Source organism: Eptatretus burgeri, chromosome 2, assembly GCF_056783735.1.
Source record: "Eptatretus burgeri isolate ZD-2024b chromosome 2, Ebu_testis_v1, whole genome shotgun sequence".
NCBI classification, from domain to species: domain Eukaryota; kingdom Metazoa; phylum Chordata; class Myxini; order Myxiniformes; family Myxinidae; genus Eptatretus; species Eptatretus burgeri.
In genome coordinates, this window is record NC_140962.1 from 50,029,896 (window position 1) to 50,048,116 (window position 18,221).

The 18,221-nt window shown below is 43.9% G+C and overlaps 1 protein-coding gene across 4 annotated transcripts in view; it reads right to left on the reverse strand.

The window, feature by feature from the left end:
- Window positions 1–18,221, reverse strand: part of LOC147032012 (voltage-dependent L-type calcium channel subunit beta-1-like) — a 222,713-nt gene that overhangs the window by 188,665 nt on the left and 15,827 nt on the right. For 3 of the 4 annotated variants that reach the window (XM_085869263.1, XM_085869262.1, XM_085869265.1), the window contains exon 2: window positions 13,316–13,408. The exons of the other annotated variant lie outside the window; for it this stretch is intronic. In XM_085869263.1, coding sequence (XP_085725389.1) covers window positions 13,316–13,408 — 93 coding nt within the window. The remainder of the gene's footprint in view (window positions 1–13,315; window positions 13,409–18,221) is intronic. 4 annotated transcript variants of the gene reach the window in all.

The window sequence follows — 18,221 nt, forward strand, 5'->3', positions numbered from 1 at the left end:
CGCAATGCACAAATTATTCTGCAAGCAGGATGAGAATCACTTAACCACAGCTGATGCTCTTCCCCTTCACAGAATCCTCGCGCATGGGCCTCCTTGTCCATGCTCAGCACAAGTACAGTTTTATGCCGCAACTCCCTGAACAGCTCAGCTCTGCCATCAAGCCTGGCCCTGTGACTCTGGTCAATGGTATCCAGTGTCCTTTGGGAGACAAAGTTCTTCTTCACCAGATGGTGGGTTCCAAGACATCCACCAGCAACATCAAGGATGGTCGTCTTGAAGGCACTCCACAACTCTTCAGGATTCCCCACAGCACTCAGACCCCCCAAATCCATACTCAGCCTGCTCACAAACTCTTCAGCTACCCTCTCATCCTTAAGCTTGCCAACATCCAGCCTAGGCTGGGATGGTACCATTCTACTGGATTAAAGCTGAAACTTCAGGGTTGCTACCACAAGCCTGTCGGTGATATTGAGGAACTGAGCACTCTGGTCGACTCTGCAGTTCTGAATCATCTGCCAGCGACCATCAACGAGCACATGGTCAATCTCCTTTGCCACACCACCAGCGTTGGAATACGAAGTCCATTGATGAGGCTGTGGGCGCTGAAACCATGAACCAGCCACCCAAAATCCATCACTTCTTGCAAAGTCAAGGAACTTAGTGCTATTCTGGTTCGCAGTTCCAGACTTATGGGGACCAACACGTCTCATAACCATCCCTATCAGCACCAGTCGATGCAAGGAAATCCCCCAAGACGAGAAGAGTAAGTCGCCTGGGGCACCAATCAACCACAGACTTGAGCGCTATATATAATGCCTCCTTCACAGTGAGATCACTTACCTCAGTGGAAGCATTTCCAAAGACCAGGGAAATGACACCCAAGGGGTGACGAATCCTCAGTCTCATCATTCATTCATTGGCTAGTGTTACCTCAATTATTATAGGAGTCAGCTTATTGGGCACTGCAGCTACAGGAACTCCAAGGGCATGGTCACTGTCAAAGTGACCAGACCAATCATAGGTGTAACCACCCGCCATGATCTCATCACTGTCCTGTCTCCGAACCTCAGAGAGTGTTGCAATTCCGATGATCAAATACTGGAGTTCAGATGATAGCAGAGACAGGTGATCATCTTCTCTTCGGGACAGGACATTCCAGGCACCCACCCGAAGGGACCGCCTCAGTTTAAACCGAGGAGACCGCCATCTGGTGGACGACACCTCAGCACCACCCCGACACACAACTCCACAACCCAACCCAGGAAAGTTATCCCATGCTTTTCCTCCTATCATCAAAGAATGGGAGTCCTGAAGGCATAGCCCCAATCCCATCGTCCGGTAAGCTACCCTGCGGACGGCAGCTGCACAGAAGGTACTCCCACAGAGTGGGTTTTCAGTTTTCTTTGCATATTTTGTGTGTTTTGTGGAATTAAGTGTTTTACAGTGGCCAGAGTGCAAATCCTGCCACCAATCTCCGAGAAAAAGGTAACCGAACTGCAGAAGGATGTCCGCAGAAACAGTTGGACATCAGATATGGATGGTCGTTGGCTCATAAGGAGCTCTTCCGCGTGTTGACAGGTTTTGTTTTTAATCCTTCCTCACCCGGAAGCCTGTTGGAGCAGATGGTTAAGTCGCCGACAACCTGACCATGAAACAGGTTAGGACAGGATTACATGGTACCTGCAGCAAGTACAGAAACCTGGTGGAAAACAATATGCTTGTGCCTCAAGCAGTGGGAATGAGGCATACACACGGGAGGAGAAAAGTTGCAAACGTACATGGATTTAATATAAAAAAATTAATCAACTAGTTTGAGAAATAAGAAGCCCAATAAAAAAATTAGAACTGGCAAGCATTATATATATATTGTTGTGGTTACCAAATTCGCAAACCACCATTCAGGTCCCTTAGGTGAGGTATCTCGGTAAGTGCATGTGTAGTTAGGCCCAAACCCGTTGTCTAGTGGGAATACATGTCATTTATGCGTGCTGCGACTCTTCAGGATAGCCGTTTTTCTTTTACTATCTTTATTTTGGACCAACCGCCATGATTACCACCACAATCACAACATCAACCACCAACCACAACGCCGCTTCACCACAACCGCCACGACCTTCCCGTCACACCTCGCAACCGTAGCATCGCCACCGTTCTTTCCCCGCTGTGGGTACCGGTGTTGGACTCGTGCAGGGCGCGCGTCGAACAGCGTGTACAAAATCACGGATTTTGTGCTTCAAAAACGGATCAAAAACGACACACGCCCACTTTTTGCCGTCCAATCGGTGAGCGAGGGGCGATTTGGCCCCGCCTCCAGGGCGATCGATATATGCAAATTTATGGATCAAAAAGCCTTCACGCCCACTTTTTCTCGGGCCAATGGGGAGCGAGGTGAAAGGTCAAAGGGAGGGGGTCAAAGGCGAAGCTACGGGGGGATAAAAGGACCGTGTTCGTCAGTCAGAAGAGAGCCGGAGAGTCCAGAGGCGGAGAGTAGGAGAGTCGGAAACAGAGAGTCAAGACTTCGCGGGCGGTGGAGCTGCTCGTCGTGTGCGTTGGAGTCGGAACGGAGGGGACGGAGCTGTGGAAAGGCGGCGACACCAGACCAGGGGTGCTCGCGTCGTGCAGGGAGCTGCACCCGAGGGAGGCCGACAGCGCGACCTGGCCGAGGTGGAGACGCTCGTCGCGGGATAATAAAGATCCTCTATACCCCGAGCATCAGCAACCCCCTCCTGTTTCCCCCCGCGCTGAGATAGTGCGACCAAGGGGGCCCCTTTCCCACCCCCTACCAGACACTGTCCGCGAGGCCCGCGGAGTTGAGGCGCCATCGCCGCTCCTCGTCTCATCACCAGACGGGTAGGCGCGACCCGGTCTCGGCCTCAGGCCCGCCTCATCCTTGAGGGTATTCTTTTCCTTGGTTTTGGGTATGTGTTGTCGGCGCCGTCTGTGAAGTAGAATTGTATAAGTGTTGCCGTGTGCTCGGTAGTCGGTATTAGCTCTGCATTGTGTTTTCGCTTTTACATTTGCTTTTTGTGTAAATTGCATTGTGTCTTTTCTGTGTGCTTTTGGTGGAATTGTATATGTGTGCTCCCGTGTGCCGTGAATAAATGTGCTTTGTGTTGAACTGTTCTCCCGCTTCGCTTCGTCATTTCTCCCATTGAATCCTCATCTTGCTTCACGTAAAGGGTTGGTAGTGGGCTGAATACGCCCGATAATTAATCGAACCGTCGAGGTCGACGATAACACCGCTCGGTTATCCCGATAGTACGGAACGGGTCGCTTAAGTGGCCCGTGTCCGAAGTCGACCTGCGGCGAGGTGCGATCGCCCGGTCTACCCTCCGCGTGGGTACTTAGGTAGGTCGAATTTGGTGAGCAACCCTATCCCACGCGGGGGCTGATTGGCTCGATCGCGGTGAGACCGAAAGGTCCACCCGTGACTGGTTCCCGGCGTTAGTCCGAGAGGGTCACGACTGGATTGTCCGTCCAGTGGGCGACGTGCCGCGATTCGAGTTACGTGGCCGTCCGCATGCCGGCGGGCGCGAATCCGCAACAATATATATATATATATATATATATATATATATATATATATATATATATATATACATATATATATATATATACATATATATATATATATATATATATATATATATATATATATATATATATAATACGCTAGTGCCATCTGTCTGTGTGTCCCACCCTGAAACATAGAAATGCTCCTCAGAGAGAAAAAAAATTCAGCAAAAGTTGCTTCAAAATAATCCAAACCTATGTAGAATTAGAATTTTATCAATCGGATGACAAATTGAATCTGGGAAGTGTATAAAGCAACAGACTGCTGCTTTGATAGCTCCCCAATTTTTTTTTTAATTGCTGTTAATAAATACTAGTGCATGCCCATACGTGCGTGGCTGTGCGTGCAAACAAAACAAAAAAAACTTTCAAACCGCGTGCCAGAAACAACAACCACACAGGCTGTTCCTTCGCTCTCACGTGCCCGTACGTGCAAAAAAAAAAAAAAAAAAAAAAAAAACTTTCAAACCGCGAGCCAGAAATGACAACCACACAGGCCGTTCCTTCGCTCTCGTGTTCTCGCGACAACCACACTTCCACACATAGAGTTAATTAAAATCCAAATTAAAATCAAGTTTACCTCCCTGTCTTTACTTGCCATGACAGTTGCTTCCATGTAACCGGCACGGCTCGTGACGTCATCGTCAGCCGGCCGCACACCGGCCTACGCAGCCACGCCTATGTAGCAACGTGTCATGTCATTGGTTTGGTAAATAAATGGCCATAACTTGGGAAGGACTTATCCAATTAATATCAAACCTTGAAAAGGCACATCCACAGGGCCCCAGCAATATAGCTGGCAAGTTTCAATTAGATTGGACCAGTGGTTGTCGAGAAACAGCAGTCACACACACACACACACACACACACACACACACACACACACACACACACACACACACACACACACACACACACACACACACACACACACACACACACACACATTCTGTAATTATAGATAGATGCTGTGGTACATTTGCTGTTAAGAAATATGATTATTTTGGAATTTCACAATACTCTCTGCAGTATATTTAATAGGCCAATACTCTATCATTATTCTCTATCTGAGAGGAAGAGGGTAATCTTCAAAATAACCTGTTAAATTATTTACATGCGACAAAAATTCGAAATAACCTGTTAAATTATTTACATGCGAAAGACAAGTCAAAGTTTAGGGAACCTGTAAAGACTGTACGTTGTGGAAAGTTTATGCTACGACACATCATCTGTCCATTCATGAACATTTTAAACTTCATCCCTCAAACAGATAATGGGAATGGCAGAAACCTTTCTCATCGTCATGATTCTCAAGTTATTCTGAGCCATACATATTTCAACTCGCATTTCAGATTTCATTTCTTTCCTCTTTTTTCCCGCCTTTGGAACAAACTCCCACACTCTCCTCAATCCCACTCTTCCCTCCAGGTCTTCAAAACAGCTGTTCACCACCTTCTCTTATCTTCTCGCATTCAAAACCACGATCTTTTCTCTCCCCGTTAATCCACCCCAAACCCACCTCCTTCAAATTCCCTGCTTTCCTTCCTGAAAGTCCCTGTAGTGTAAGGACCTGAAAGTCCCTGTCATGTAAGGACCTGAAAGTCCATGTTGTGTAAGGACCTGAAAGTCCCTGTAGTGTAAGGACCTGAAAGTCCCTGTCGTGTAAGGACCTGAAAGTCCCCGTCGTGTAAGGACCTGAAAGTCCCTGTCGTGTAAGGACCTGAAAGTCCCTGTAGTGTCCATGTTGTTTACCCTGTGTACCCTGCCCCATCCCTCTCCCTTCGACAGATCTCGTGTCTCTGTTGCCCACTGTTTTTCCTTCCCTCTCCCACCCTCTTGTTGAGCGTTTCTATGTGTTAACTCTCATATGAGCCTCAAAAGTGGATACAAAAAATAAATATATCTATAAAAAAGATGTGCAATTGTGGGGTTAAAAAAAATGTTCCAAAGCCTTTTTAGCCATTTACCTAAATAAAAATTAATCATGGGATTTCTGTCAAAATTGGTGATAAGCTTCCTTTCAATGAAGACGTGTCAATTAAACATGGCCAGGCCACGGTGAACTACGTGATCTATTTCTTTAAAAGGTTTATAAGGTTATGTGCATGCATGTGTGAAGCTCAATACACAAACTCACATAAAAAAAAGCAATGTGAAATAATTGTTATATTACATTACAAATGTTTACCTCAACAAAATGGCTCAGGTGTTTTGAGCTTTGGATGTTTAGCAAGTTAAAAAAAAAAAAAAAAACTCGATATATGACCCAATTACTCTCGGCTAAAGATCCTGCCTTCAAATATTAGAGTTATGTGTGTGCAGGGATATAATAGAGAGTCAATAAGGAGAAAGGAGAAAAAAGGAGAGGATGAACAAAAAGCAAAGACAACAAAAACCTAAGATAAAAGACAGCTGGACTTGAGTACTTACCTGAAAAGATAAGTATTCACAGAGTACCTTCCAGGAAAAATAAGAAACTAGAGCGAAGTCTATGGAGTACCATTAGAAAATCCCCACGCTTCCCACCTCAAGTAAAGTCGAAAGATGGCAAAACGTTCCACCAGGAATGATCCAATTTTAAATTTTGAGTTTAAAAATAATCTTCGGTTTTGACCCCTGTGACCCTTACTCCCCACCCCGCTGGAGCATGAACCAGGGTAAAAGTCCAAACAAAATGTTAAATATTTCATACGCGTCCTCCAATGGTCATTGCATATACAAAGTTTCATTAAAAAATGTTTCAAAATGTGGCCATAATTACATTTTTCGGGATTTGACCTTTTGACCCCGTCCCAGGGCCCGAGGGACAGAGTGATGATCATAACTACAAGTTCAGTGAATTTCTGCACAACTGCTTAGGAGACAGCATGAGACAGACAGACAAACAGACAGAGAGAGACAGACAGAGCTGCTTCGAGACGAAGCCCTCCTCCCCCACCCATTATTATTATTATTTAAAAAAATTTCAGCATGGGGATGAAAAGGTACAATATAAAATTCTGAATCAATCATATGGGAATGGGTTGGTGATCAAAACATGAATAAGTCAAACAGAATGAATCATTCATTACAAGAGTAGTATTTAAAAAGACAGTGAATGAAAAGAGAACTTAACGATATGCACACTCACCTCTGAGCTGTCTCGCCTGGATCCCAAGCTAGATACAGCTATAAACTATCACCTGTGGTTTCACAGGCAGGTGACGTATCCATGTGTGTGCGGTCCATCGGAAGGACGTCAAGAGGACCCGTCTACCATCACTATAATCAATGGTGGAGGTTTTCGGTCCCAGGGAGTCATTTTTGTAAAGTAGGCGATGTATCACCAGCACCGTGAACAAGTTACAAATTTCTGTCCAGCCTGACTGTTGGGAAAGCAATGGCAAACCACTCAGCATAACTCTTGGCAAGAGCCTACGTTGACAGAATGGAGACTCTGTAATGAATGTGAAACGTTGTTGATGACGATTTATAAAGACAGCACCAAGAATCACAATCCGCACGAGAAAAGGACAAGCAATTATAAATAAAGGATGAAAAAGACTACAAGAAAAAAAAGAGCACCAGAGTACTAACCAATAGACCAATAACAAACAAATGGTTTTATACTGATCAAACGTCAAATAGACTGTTCCTTTCAATGGTCCTTGGAGATGAATCAAAAATAGATACACGTACAGCAGAGGGACAGCAAAGTGGTTGCCCCGGAAACCAATGGAGGGTTGCAGTTGGAAGATGGGAACAAGGGGTAGCCATGGTAACTGGCATATCCGCATGCACATTTATGAAGCCGAAGCTTTGTTAGGCACTGCAATGCAAGTGCCTAAGATGTGACGAGAAAAAAAAACAAAAACCATCAATTGCATCAAATTGTCATTTGCAGTAACACAATGTTACAGGTCCTTCGATTAAAACAAGATGAAGCAATTCAAATAAAACAAAAGACACGAGGTTTCTGAGACTAAAATTCATCGACACAGTCAGGCAACCAGCATTTAGTGGTCGTGGGTTTAAAAAGATCTCTAGAATTTTCAAATTTCCTTTTGTGTGAAATTTATCTCTCAATGTTTCATTGAGTAACAAATCCTCAGATCACCACCTCAAGAGAGTACGATTTCGCTGTTCCTGCATTACTGTGTATGAGCAGTACCCCGTTTTGTGCCATCCATCAACATCGATGTACCCTCGTCTTTTCAGATTGCCAGTGCTGCTGAAGCCGTCTCTTCACAACGGTTACAATCCTGGAGGAGTGGCAAGGGCCACCACTCCGAGGCAAGATAATCGACTAAAAGGGGGGGGTGGGAAATTGTAATTAGTCAAGGGTGCCGGCGATAACTGGGCTACTCTTCTTAAAATACACCGGAAAATTTTAACATCTGCCAATTAATGCTAACAGATGGGAAGACTCCGTTTAACGTCCATCCGATGGACGGCGCACAAATTGATGACTCGCCCTGCATGTGAAACATCATGGTGACCGTGCATATCTGGGTTGGGATTTGAACCCAGGTAAGACGGCTCAGAAGCGAGTGTTCATACCTCCAGGCGATCCTGCCAGACACATTCTGTTCCATTGATGAAACACAATTCTAAAATATTCAACCATGATCAAGCAAAAGAGACAAAAAGACTAATTGATCGAGCACAAAAAAAAACTAATAAATTGTAAATCATTAAAGTGAAATTAAATATATATTTTTTAAAAGTGACTGAATCTCATCATCATGGGTTTTTTTTATTTTTTTAATTATTTTATTTTAAAAATTCACCTTTTAGCAGAAACTGTTACATCGATAAACTTGTCATTTCTAAATAGGCGCTCATCTCGTCAACGATTGGCTGTGAAACATCACATCCCGTGAAACTGCATGGGATGTTGAGGATACCCAAATGCTTGAGATTCTCCAGCAATAAGAAATTCCGGATAGAATGTCAAGCTTTGATTTACAAAATGGCTGATAGTAAATCAAGGAGATCCAGAGAGTGCATCTCTGTCAGGAGTTGATCATAAATATTCAACTTTGTCAGATAATCATTTTAATAGAGACAAAGGGCGAACATGAAACATCCTTGTGCCGAATGCCGTATCCCACATTTTGGACAAGCATTTGACCACCATCTTGGTATTTAGGATGGTAAATCCACACAAATCAGAGTACAGTTTCTCTCAATGAGAAATAAATGGTTGTGATGAAAAGCTGACAGGTGTACAACAGGTACAGGATAGTAGCTAGATCTCTCCAACAATACTATTTATACATACGAGACTCTCCAGCACTGCCAATCAACCACACGCAATGTTGTGTTCCTGCATGAACAAAGAGCTGATACTCCAGATCCCCCACCTTTTGGTGGTATGAGGAATATATTTGTATAACGTGAAAACTAAATCTTGAACCGTTTTTGATATGTTACGTATACCAGGCAAGTCACCGAGATGGCTGCCATGGGAACATAATTCAGCCAATCACAGCCACAGATATAATCACGTTGAGATAATGTCATGAGCAATAGATATCTGCAATATGAAAGGTAAATGTTGAACTTTTTTTTTTTTTTTTTAAATATCACGTATACAAGAGTACATGGTCAGTCGGATGGATGGAGCTCATTTTAATGTCAGGTCTCTGACCTTGTCGGAGGGACGGGGGACAGAAACTGTTTGAAATACATGGCATCCAACCAAAGAGAGTGTTGATAAGGCCGAAGTCACATTTGCCACGGCGGCCGTGGGGTCTACAAAATCTACGGCCACTAGCAATTATAGGGGGGGCCGCAGTATTTCCACGGTCACACAATGTAGCAGTCACATATGTTCTTATTTTTCGGGTAGCCGCACGGCGTATTTATAAATTGTGGAGACCGAAAACGTGGGGTTGCCGTACGGTCTTTGATTTGATGTCGCACGGTGACCTTAGGGCGTTCCTGCGGCGGCCATAGAATTTAAGGCAGGCGCAAGGTGCCCGCAAGGCGACCGCAAGGTGACCGCAGGGGGACCCTAAGGTGAACGTGCGGCCAGACAGACGGTAACGAGTGGGTTCTTTTTTTTTTCTTTTTTCTTTTTTACAAGTTTTTTTTTTCGGCTTGTCGAATTGCTTCGGCAAACTTAAAATGAAAAAAGTTATGACTCCACGTTATAATTCCACGGCGACCCCTACGGCCTGTAAAACATAGCCAAATGGCGTAGGGCCACCCTGAGGCCACCGCATGTTTCTGTCAATTCAGAGGGCGTACGGCCGCCGTATCTTCGCCGTAGAGCAAATGTGACTTAGGCCTAATCATAGGAAAACAATGCTTTTGGTGATTATGTAAAGTATATGAAAAGCATCTTGAGAGGGTCTCCAGGACCTGAAGTCCATTCCTGAAACACACATTCCTGCCTCACTGTTTTATTAATTTGAACGAGTCAGTATTTTAACAAAAAAGAGGGAGACCAAGACAGAGCTAGTACAGTCTTGTAGAGAGGAACCTAAACAAGGCACAGAGAGGAGGTTGAATGATCGCAATGTGACTTTTCAGTTGGGAAGATAATGCAGGATCGATTTTCAAGCCCCTGCCCCAAACACACCTTCCCCCCTCCCCCGAACCCACCAACACACAGCAGATCATGCAGGTTATCTGATACTAGCTCAGGTGTAATCCTCATAGGGCCTCTGCATTGCACAAGTTGGACTGAATCAGTGAGTTATTAAGGGTCAGTATTTTGGCAGCCTGGTGTTGGCTTAGTGGTAAGGGTGGTGGCTTGAGATCCTAGGGTCCTGAGTTCAAGCCCCGTTGGCAGCTGAATTAATACACCAGGAGGTTGACTCAGCCTGTCATCCTTCAGAGGTCGGCAAAAATGAGTACCAGTGTACTGGTAAGGGGGACACTGCATCAGCGGCATAACCGCGTCCCAACCAATGATGCAGCCAGCAGCCACAGGCTGCACTCGATAGAGAGAGTATTTTGGCGGCTGAGCATACTTTCATGTCCTTTGACACCCCGTGGCATCAGTTATGATTGTTCATGATAACAATGTGCAATTCTCCCATTGCTGATTATGTTCAAATGTTAAACATAATTGGCAGCACTTCCCACTCAGATGAACACATTTCAATCCCTTCATCTTCAGAGAATGACTCCCACATTTTGAGATAAAAGGCTGGCATAACAGGTCTACCCTTCCGATTGAATAGGAGAAACAGTGACAATCTAAGCAGGAGAAACCATTATTTGATGATTGGTCTCTTTATGCTTTTGTTAAAATGTCAATATCAGGCAAATATTTCTCAATCTACCAGTTGAAGTGTGGGTCATACATATCAGTGAACAATTAGATGAAGATGAAGTAAAAACGAGATATCAAAAACATGCATGAACGGTATGAGAATGCCGCTCGGTGGAGCGCATACCTCTACCAGGCTGAACACTTTATGTTTTGTATCCCACTGATAGGACGGATCTGCATTTGGACTGTAACCAAAATCGAATTGGCTTATTCTCGTCACCGAACGAATTCATCCACCAAGTTTCATCCGAATCCGTCAACAACTTTTTGAGATATCATGCGACACATCGTTTTTGGCCCCATCTCTCAATGGTGAAGAATCACTTGAAAAATTCTAGAAGCCGGATCCGGATCCGGATCCAGATCTTCACCAAAATCTAATCAATTAGTCCTTTTCACACACCCAACCGGTCCACAAAGTTTCTGTGGAATCCATCCATAATCTTTCGAAATATTGTGCTCACAGACAAACAAACAGGGATGAAAACATAACCTCAGCCCACCTTTGGTGATGGAGGTAAAAATGTGAGTGTGGATGTAACAAGGGGAAATAAAAATACATTTCTACAAATGCAAAAACATATTAATGCACATAAAAATAACAACAACATAGGCGTAAAAAAAAAAAAAATTAACCAAACATTTTTAAAGCACAAGCTCTTCTGTGTTTGCGCAGGCTGAAAAAGCAGGTCCTGCTCCTTACAACAGCCCCCAATAGAACCACTCGTACTGCAGTATTATATAATAGGTAATGAGAACATCGCATTCTCTATCTTTTGGAACAGCTCACCCAGGGGGGGGAACATCATCCACAAACATGCATTTCTGCCTTGTTGCTAGTACACAGCAGATCCCTCACCCCCAAAGCGAGCTGTTTGTACCATCTCGAGAACATATATCAAATATAAACTTATTGGCTGTCGTGGGACAACGAATCAGATCCCACGGCAGCTATTCTTGCACGATTGCTGACCAACTGGATATCTGCTATACATCATCACATAACTGGTCCACACAAGCAGATCTGCAGAGGCAATCGAGATATTTACTCAATTTACAAGCAGAAGTCTTCTGGCTTAACAAACACAATAATTTGTGATACTGCGACTGTCAAGTTCCAAGCTGATTGATGACATTTGTCTTGTGCTTCAATTAAACTGTGAAGAGATCCCTTGCCCTTTTGTCAATCGAAAAAAAGGAAGATTTCAAAAAGGTGATAGAAATATGAAAGTGGGTAAAGTTGATGGAGCAGCATGATGAAATATAATCCATGTAAGACAATAAGTAAAAAAAAAAAAAACGAATAAATAAATAAACAAGAAAAAGACGTCGTGCAGAGCACGATACTTGCAAAATGCATAAAACAAATTTGACCTCAAAAATAACTAATTGGTGGTTGAATTCAATGACCAAATGTGCAACTCCTCTTCAAATTTCAAGTCAATCGGATGAAAATTGAGGATTTTAGAAATACCACCTCTTTGAAGGACATTACCATAAAAAGAAAACCACAAAGCTTTTCGTTGGGCTCTCATCAGGTGAAATTCGCACAATGTGAATGAGGTAAAGAAGAAGAACAGTCGCATCGACACGCATCAGTGATGATGATGATGACGCATCAGTAGAGAACGTCCAATCAGAATTGACTTTGTTGATAGACGTCTATTAGGCTGTTCTTCTTTACCTCATCCACTTTGTAAGAAATACCACCTTAGTTGTTGACCTTTTGGCCAATGTTGACCTTAAAAATAATTGGTGGTTGAATTCAGTAAGCTGATATTAAAATGCCGTTTAAATTTCTGGTCAATCGGATGAAAATTGAGGATTTTAGAAATTTGAAAAATTTGTTAACCTTTGGCCGAGAGGTTGACCTTTTGACCTTAAAAGCAATAGGCTTCTTGTTTATGTCAAACTCTACCATGTGGGGAAGTTTCGTGAAGATCGGTTTTAAATTGCGATCTGTAGGCGATTGACAGACAGACAGACAGACAGACAGACAGACAGACAGACAGACAGACAGACAGAATAACAAAATCGACAAACCAATACACTTGAAAAATCTTCGATTTTGCAAATAATAAATAAATAAATAGAAAAATTGGATTGGCCTGCCAGTGATCCCACCTCAATGACACGTTCATTAGGCAGGGGATGCAGGTTCTATACACCATACGACTGCTCTTTAATCGACCAATGTGGAGTTGCATTGATGTGAATTGTACACAAACTCTTCCATGAGCAGCAGATGAATGCAAAACAAATAAATAAATAAATAAATAAATACAACTTAGGAATCACAATTATGATTTAACTGCACAGCATTCGTCGGCATAACAGTGCAACAACTTTAAGAAAGACAAGTTCAACCCTTGGATCATGAGGCAGAAATATTAGTTGCAAGCTCTGTGTACAAAAGGATGACAGGTAAGAATCCAGAAGTCATTTGAAGACATGTGGTTTCCAAAACTGTAGTACCTGGCGCACAAAGCTGTTAGTTGTAGTATCCGAAGAAGTGCTTCCATCTGAACGCTTGAATCGGCTGCGGCTGTCACCACCTTTACGGTAAACCTTGGAGCCAACGAGGGAAGGTGAGATGTAAAAAATAAAAAAATAATAAAAATAAATAAATCTCACTACAAACTGGGGAACCAAACAAATATCAAACTGAGAGGATTTAGTGTATTTGTGACAATTATGTCACCAACAAATGGACATGCAGGAGTAACTGTTGCCATGCATGATGGGATTTTCCTGATGTATGACCATATGCACTGACCTACGTGACCCCATGGAAATATTACACAACTCTAAAGGTCATCAAGCTATCAGCAGGTTGCCTGAAGCATCAACTGCCATTATCTCAACCTTCCAACACGCTTAAGAGACGACCGTACTCGTACGTCGACGGTTCTCCTCAGATGAACATCAATATGGATGTCTTAGACTGACAGGTGGGCTTAGAGTCTTGCTCACTCACCTTTCAGCTGTCTAGCCTGGATTCAAATATCAATCGAACTATACACTGTCATCCCAATGTTTTGCGTCGAGGGTGATGCATCAATGTATGTGCACCGTCCATCGGAGGAAACGTTAAGCCGGAAGACAAGTCTGGTCATTAGGCCGAGGTCACATTTGCCACGGCGGCCGTGGGGTCTCTAAAATCTGTGGCCACTAGCAATTCTACAGTGGCCGCAGTATTTCCACGGTCACACAATGTAGCAGTCACATATGTTTTTATTTTTCAGGTTGCCGCACGGCGTGTTTATAAATTGTGGAGACCGAAAACGTGGGGGTGCCGTACGGTCTTTGATTTGATGTCGCACGGTGACCTTAGGGCGTCCCTGCGGCGGCCATAGAATTTTCAAGGTAGATGCAAGGAGACCTCAAGGTGCCTGCAGGGGGACCGCAGGGGGGCCCTAAGACGAACGTGCGGCCAGACGGACGGTAACGAGTGGGTATATATACCAGTCCTTTTTTTACTGAAATAAAAATATACCAGTATATATAACTGAATATACTATAACTATAATATACCGTGGTCCCCCAGAATCCGAACGGCCAAGCTGTTTGAACAAATTGGAATCCGAACAATTTTTTTCGAGAAAGTTTGGCCCTAAAAACCCAATACATGAAAAAAAAAACCGAACAAAACGAAGCGTTCATGTTTGTTCACGCGTCTCCCCCACCTGTTCGACCCGCATCTTCGTGCTTTGTTCATTCAGTTCGTCGGTGGAAGTACTCAGTCACATTTGCTCTACGGCGAGGATAAGGCGGTCGTACGCACACTGAATTGACAGAAACGTGCGGCGGCCGCAGATAAACTGAGGTGGCCTTTGGGTGGCCCTACGCCGTTTGGCTATATTTTACAGGCCGTAGGAGCGCCGTGGAATTATAACTGCAGAGTTATAACTTTTTTCATTTCTACGCTCGCCGTAGCAATTCGACAAAGCCAAGCTATGACGTAGATGTGTTCCACGTCGACCGTACGTAGGGCGTACGGTGGGCTTGCGTTTTCCGTGCGGCTGCCGTAAGCTCTTCTTAATGAAAAATGAATTTTCCCAACCCCCCAAAAATTACGGCACCCCCACGTTTTCGGTCTCCACAATTTATAAACACGCCGTGCGGCTACGCGAAAAATAAAAACATGTGTGACTGCTACTTTGTGTGACCGTGGAAATACTGCGGCCGCTTTATAATTGCGAGTGTCCGTACATTTTGTAGACCCTCCAGGCGCCGAGCCAAATGTGACTAAGGCCTTACCTCGTGTTTTCACCTTCATTGTTTTTTTTTTTTAATCATCTTGCATTTTAATTATTAACAAAAAAAGCAATCCGATCACGTGGTGTGACGGACTGTCGTGCAAGGATTGAATTTCACAGCAAAACCAGTTGTAATTTTTAATATCCATGATTACGTCAGCCCGATGCGTTTGATGAAAGTGATTGTGGTTCTGGGGGCATCATGTTTGATGAGTTGCCCTGGGGGCAGCGCTCTCGCAGAGTGCGTGAGCGAACAAAACCCAGGCCGGAGCTCGAGCCTGTGTGGGTCTTTGGATGTGGTGATTGTACCAGTTTACATACAATACACCGCCACCGAAGGTCATTTACTCATCCTATTTTACCTTAAACATGGGGAATTTCAGTTTAAAGTGTCTTGAAAGTGGGTTTTCTTTGGGTCCACGAACGGATTAATTCACTCCATTATTTCTAACTAGTGCATGCCCGTAGGTGCAAACAAAACAAAACAAAAAACTTTCAAACCGCATGCCAGAAACAACTACACAGGCCGTTCCTTCGCTCTCACGTGCCCGTACATGCAAAAAAAAAAAACTTTCAAACCCTGTGCCAGAAACAACAACTACACAAGCCGTTCCTTCGCTCTCGTAAACGACGACTGGATTGGAGCATTGTGTTTATCTATAAATGCGCATAAGAAATCGAGAAATTATTAGAATACAGTCAGTCATCACTATGCGGAAGTCGTGCGTGCCCATATGGAATGTTCACATGCAATCCACAAATTATCGCTTGCATTAATTTTGCCTTTTATCGCAAGGAAAAACACAAAGAGAAGAGGAAAGAGGAAAAAAAAAAAACCTGCAAAAAATAATTTACTTCCTGCTTCGGAGCATACCAGCACTCTGATGTTACCGAAATTTATGCACCGTCTAATATGAAAACGATCATAACTTGGGGCATTGTGTTTATCTATAAATGCGCATAAATCGAGAAATTATTAGAATACACAAAGTCATCATTATCCAGAAGCCCGTACGTTGTAACGCGTAATGGGGAACGCGGCTGCCCGAAAAAAAAATAATAATAAATATTCAAACCGCGAGCAACAAACAACAACCACACAGGCCGTTTCTTTGCTCTCGTGTACCCGTACGTGGGTGGCGCGGAAGTTCGCATATCACAGTTACGATGACTCGCAATTTAGGTTTTAATGGCCAATTATTCAATTTGCGCTAATGTATTTTGTCTTTTTGCAATGTCCTCGCAAGGAAAAACAAAAAGAGAAGAGAAGAGAGAGAGAAAAAATTTACTTCCTGGTTCAGAGCATACCAGCACTCTGATGTTCCCAAAATTTATACACCGTCTAATATGAAAACAATCATAACTTGGGCCATTGTGTTTATCTATAAATGCGCATAAGAAATCGAGAAATTATTAGAATACACGAAGTCATCACTCTCCGGAAGCCCATACGTTGTAACCCGTAATGGGGAACGCGGCTGAGCTTCCCTTCCCCATCGCCCACGCCCACGCAACAACGTGTCTTGTCATTGGTTTGGTAAATAAATGGTCATAACTTGGGAAGCACTTGTCTGATTAATATCAAACCTTGAAAAGGCACATCCTCAGGTCCCCAGCAATATACCTGGCAAGTTTCAATTAGATCGGACCAGCAGTTGTTGAGAAACAGCGGTCACAGATACACACGCACACGCACACGTACACGCACACGCATGCACACACTGCTGGAATTATAGATAGATTGGGAAAATATTTTTTGAATCCGAACTTTTTGCAATCCGAACAGCCTCCTGGAACGAATTAAATTGGGATTCTGGGGGCACCACTGTGTATAGGCAAACACCTATACTCCGATCTCTAGCGGAAGCGCACGGTGGACGCAGACTGCCACGGAGGCCATACGTAGGTGCACAGCAGGCGTAGGGGAACCGTGCGTCGACCTTGTGTTGCCCGCAGGTAGTCACACAGACCGCAAGGCCACCGTACGGCGATCGTGTAAATAGTGCGGCCGCCGTAATTTTTTGGGGGTTGGGAAAATTCATTTTTCATTGAGAAGAGCTTACAGCAGTCGCACGAATAACGCAAGCCCACCGCACGCCCTACGTACGATTGACGTGGAACACATCTACGTCATAGCTTGGCTTGTCGAATTGCTACGGCGAGCGTAGAAATGAAAAAAAAAGTTATAACTCCGCAATTTCATTCCACGGCGACCCTACGGCCTGTAAAAGATAGCCAAACGGAGTTGGGCCAACCTGAGGCCACCTCAGTTTCTCTGCGGCCGCCGCACGTTTCTGTCAATTCAGAGGGCGTACGGCCGCCGCATCCTCGCCGTAGAGCAAATGTGACTGAGGCCTTAGTGGACGTTAGAGATCTCACAGTATCTTTAAGCGAAGAATGTGCAAGTTACTGTATGACTCGCACCCTGAACAAGTTCTATATTCTGGCCATAAATTAACTGCTCGGGAAGGCAATGGCAAACCACAAATACCAAGAGACTGCTTCTGCCATACCGGCGCTCTGTCAAGAACATTGGATGGATGGATTGATGATAATGATAATGATGATGATGATGATGATCTTGTCATTTTCCATCATGAGCCATTGGTGAAAGCATTTCCTTTTACCTTCTGGAATAACGTAGTGTGGTTTGCCATTATCTGTGGGGCTTCCACGGATTGTGAATAGTGGATACTCTGCAACTCGACAGCTTTTGCCCTATTTACTACGTGCACTATGTCTTTATTAGTCCTCTGTCTCTACCCTACAAAAAGCAGGCAATGTGTTATTTGCTTTATTACATCGTTGCTTTTATTACCTCCACACCGAAAGTGGGCGGTCAGGTTTCACCCTTGTTTATCTGTCTGTAGGTCTGAGAGCAGGGAATCTTAAAAAGTTATGGACAGATTTGAATGAAATTTGGTGGAAATGTTGGCTGTGTGACAAGGATGAATTAATTTGACTTTGGTGAAGATGTGGATTGGGATCCAGCCTATTAGTGGGATACAAAACATAAACTGTTCAGCCTGGCGGTGGTATACGCTCTACCGATTGCCGTTCTAGTTATCATCTACAGCGATACAGAAATCACATCCGTTTTTACAACTTGTGCATTTTTGTGT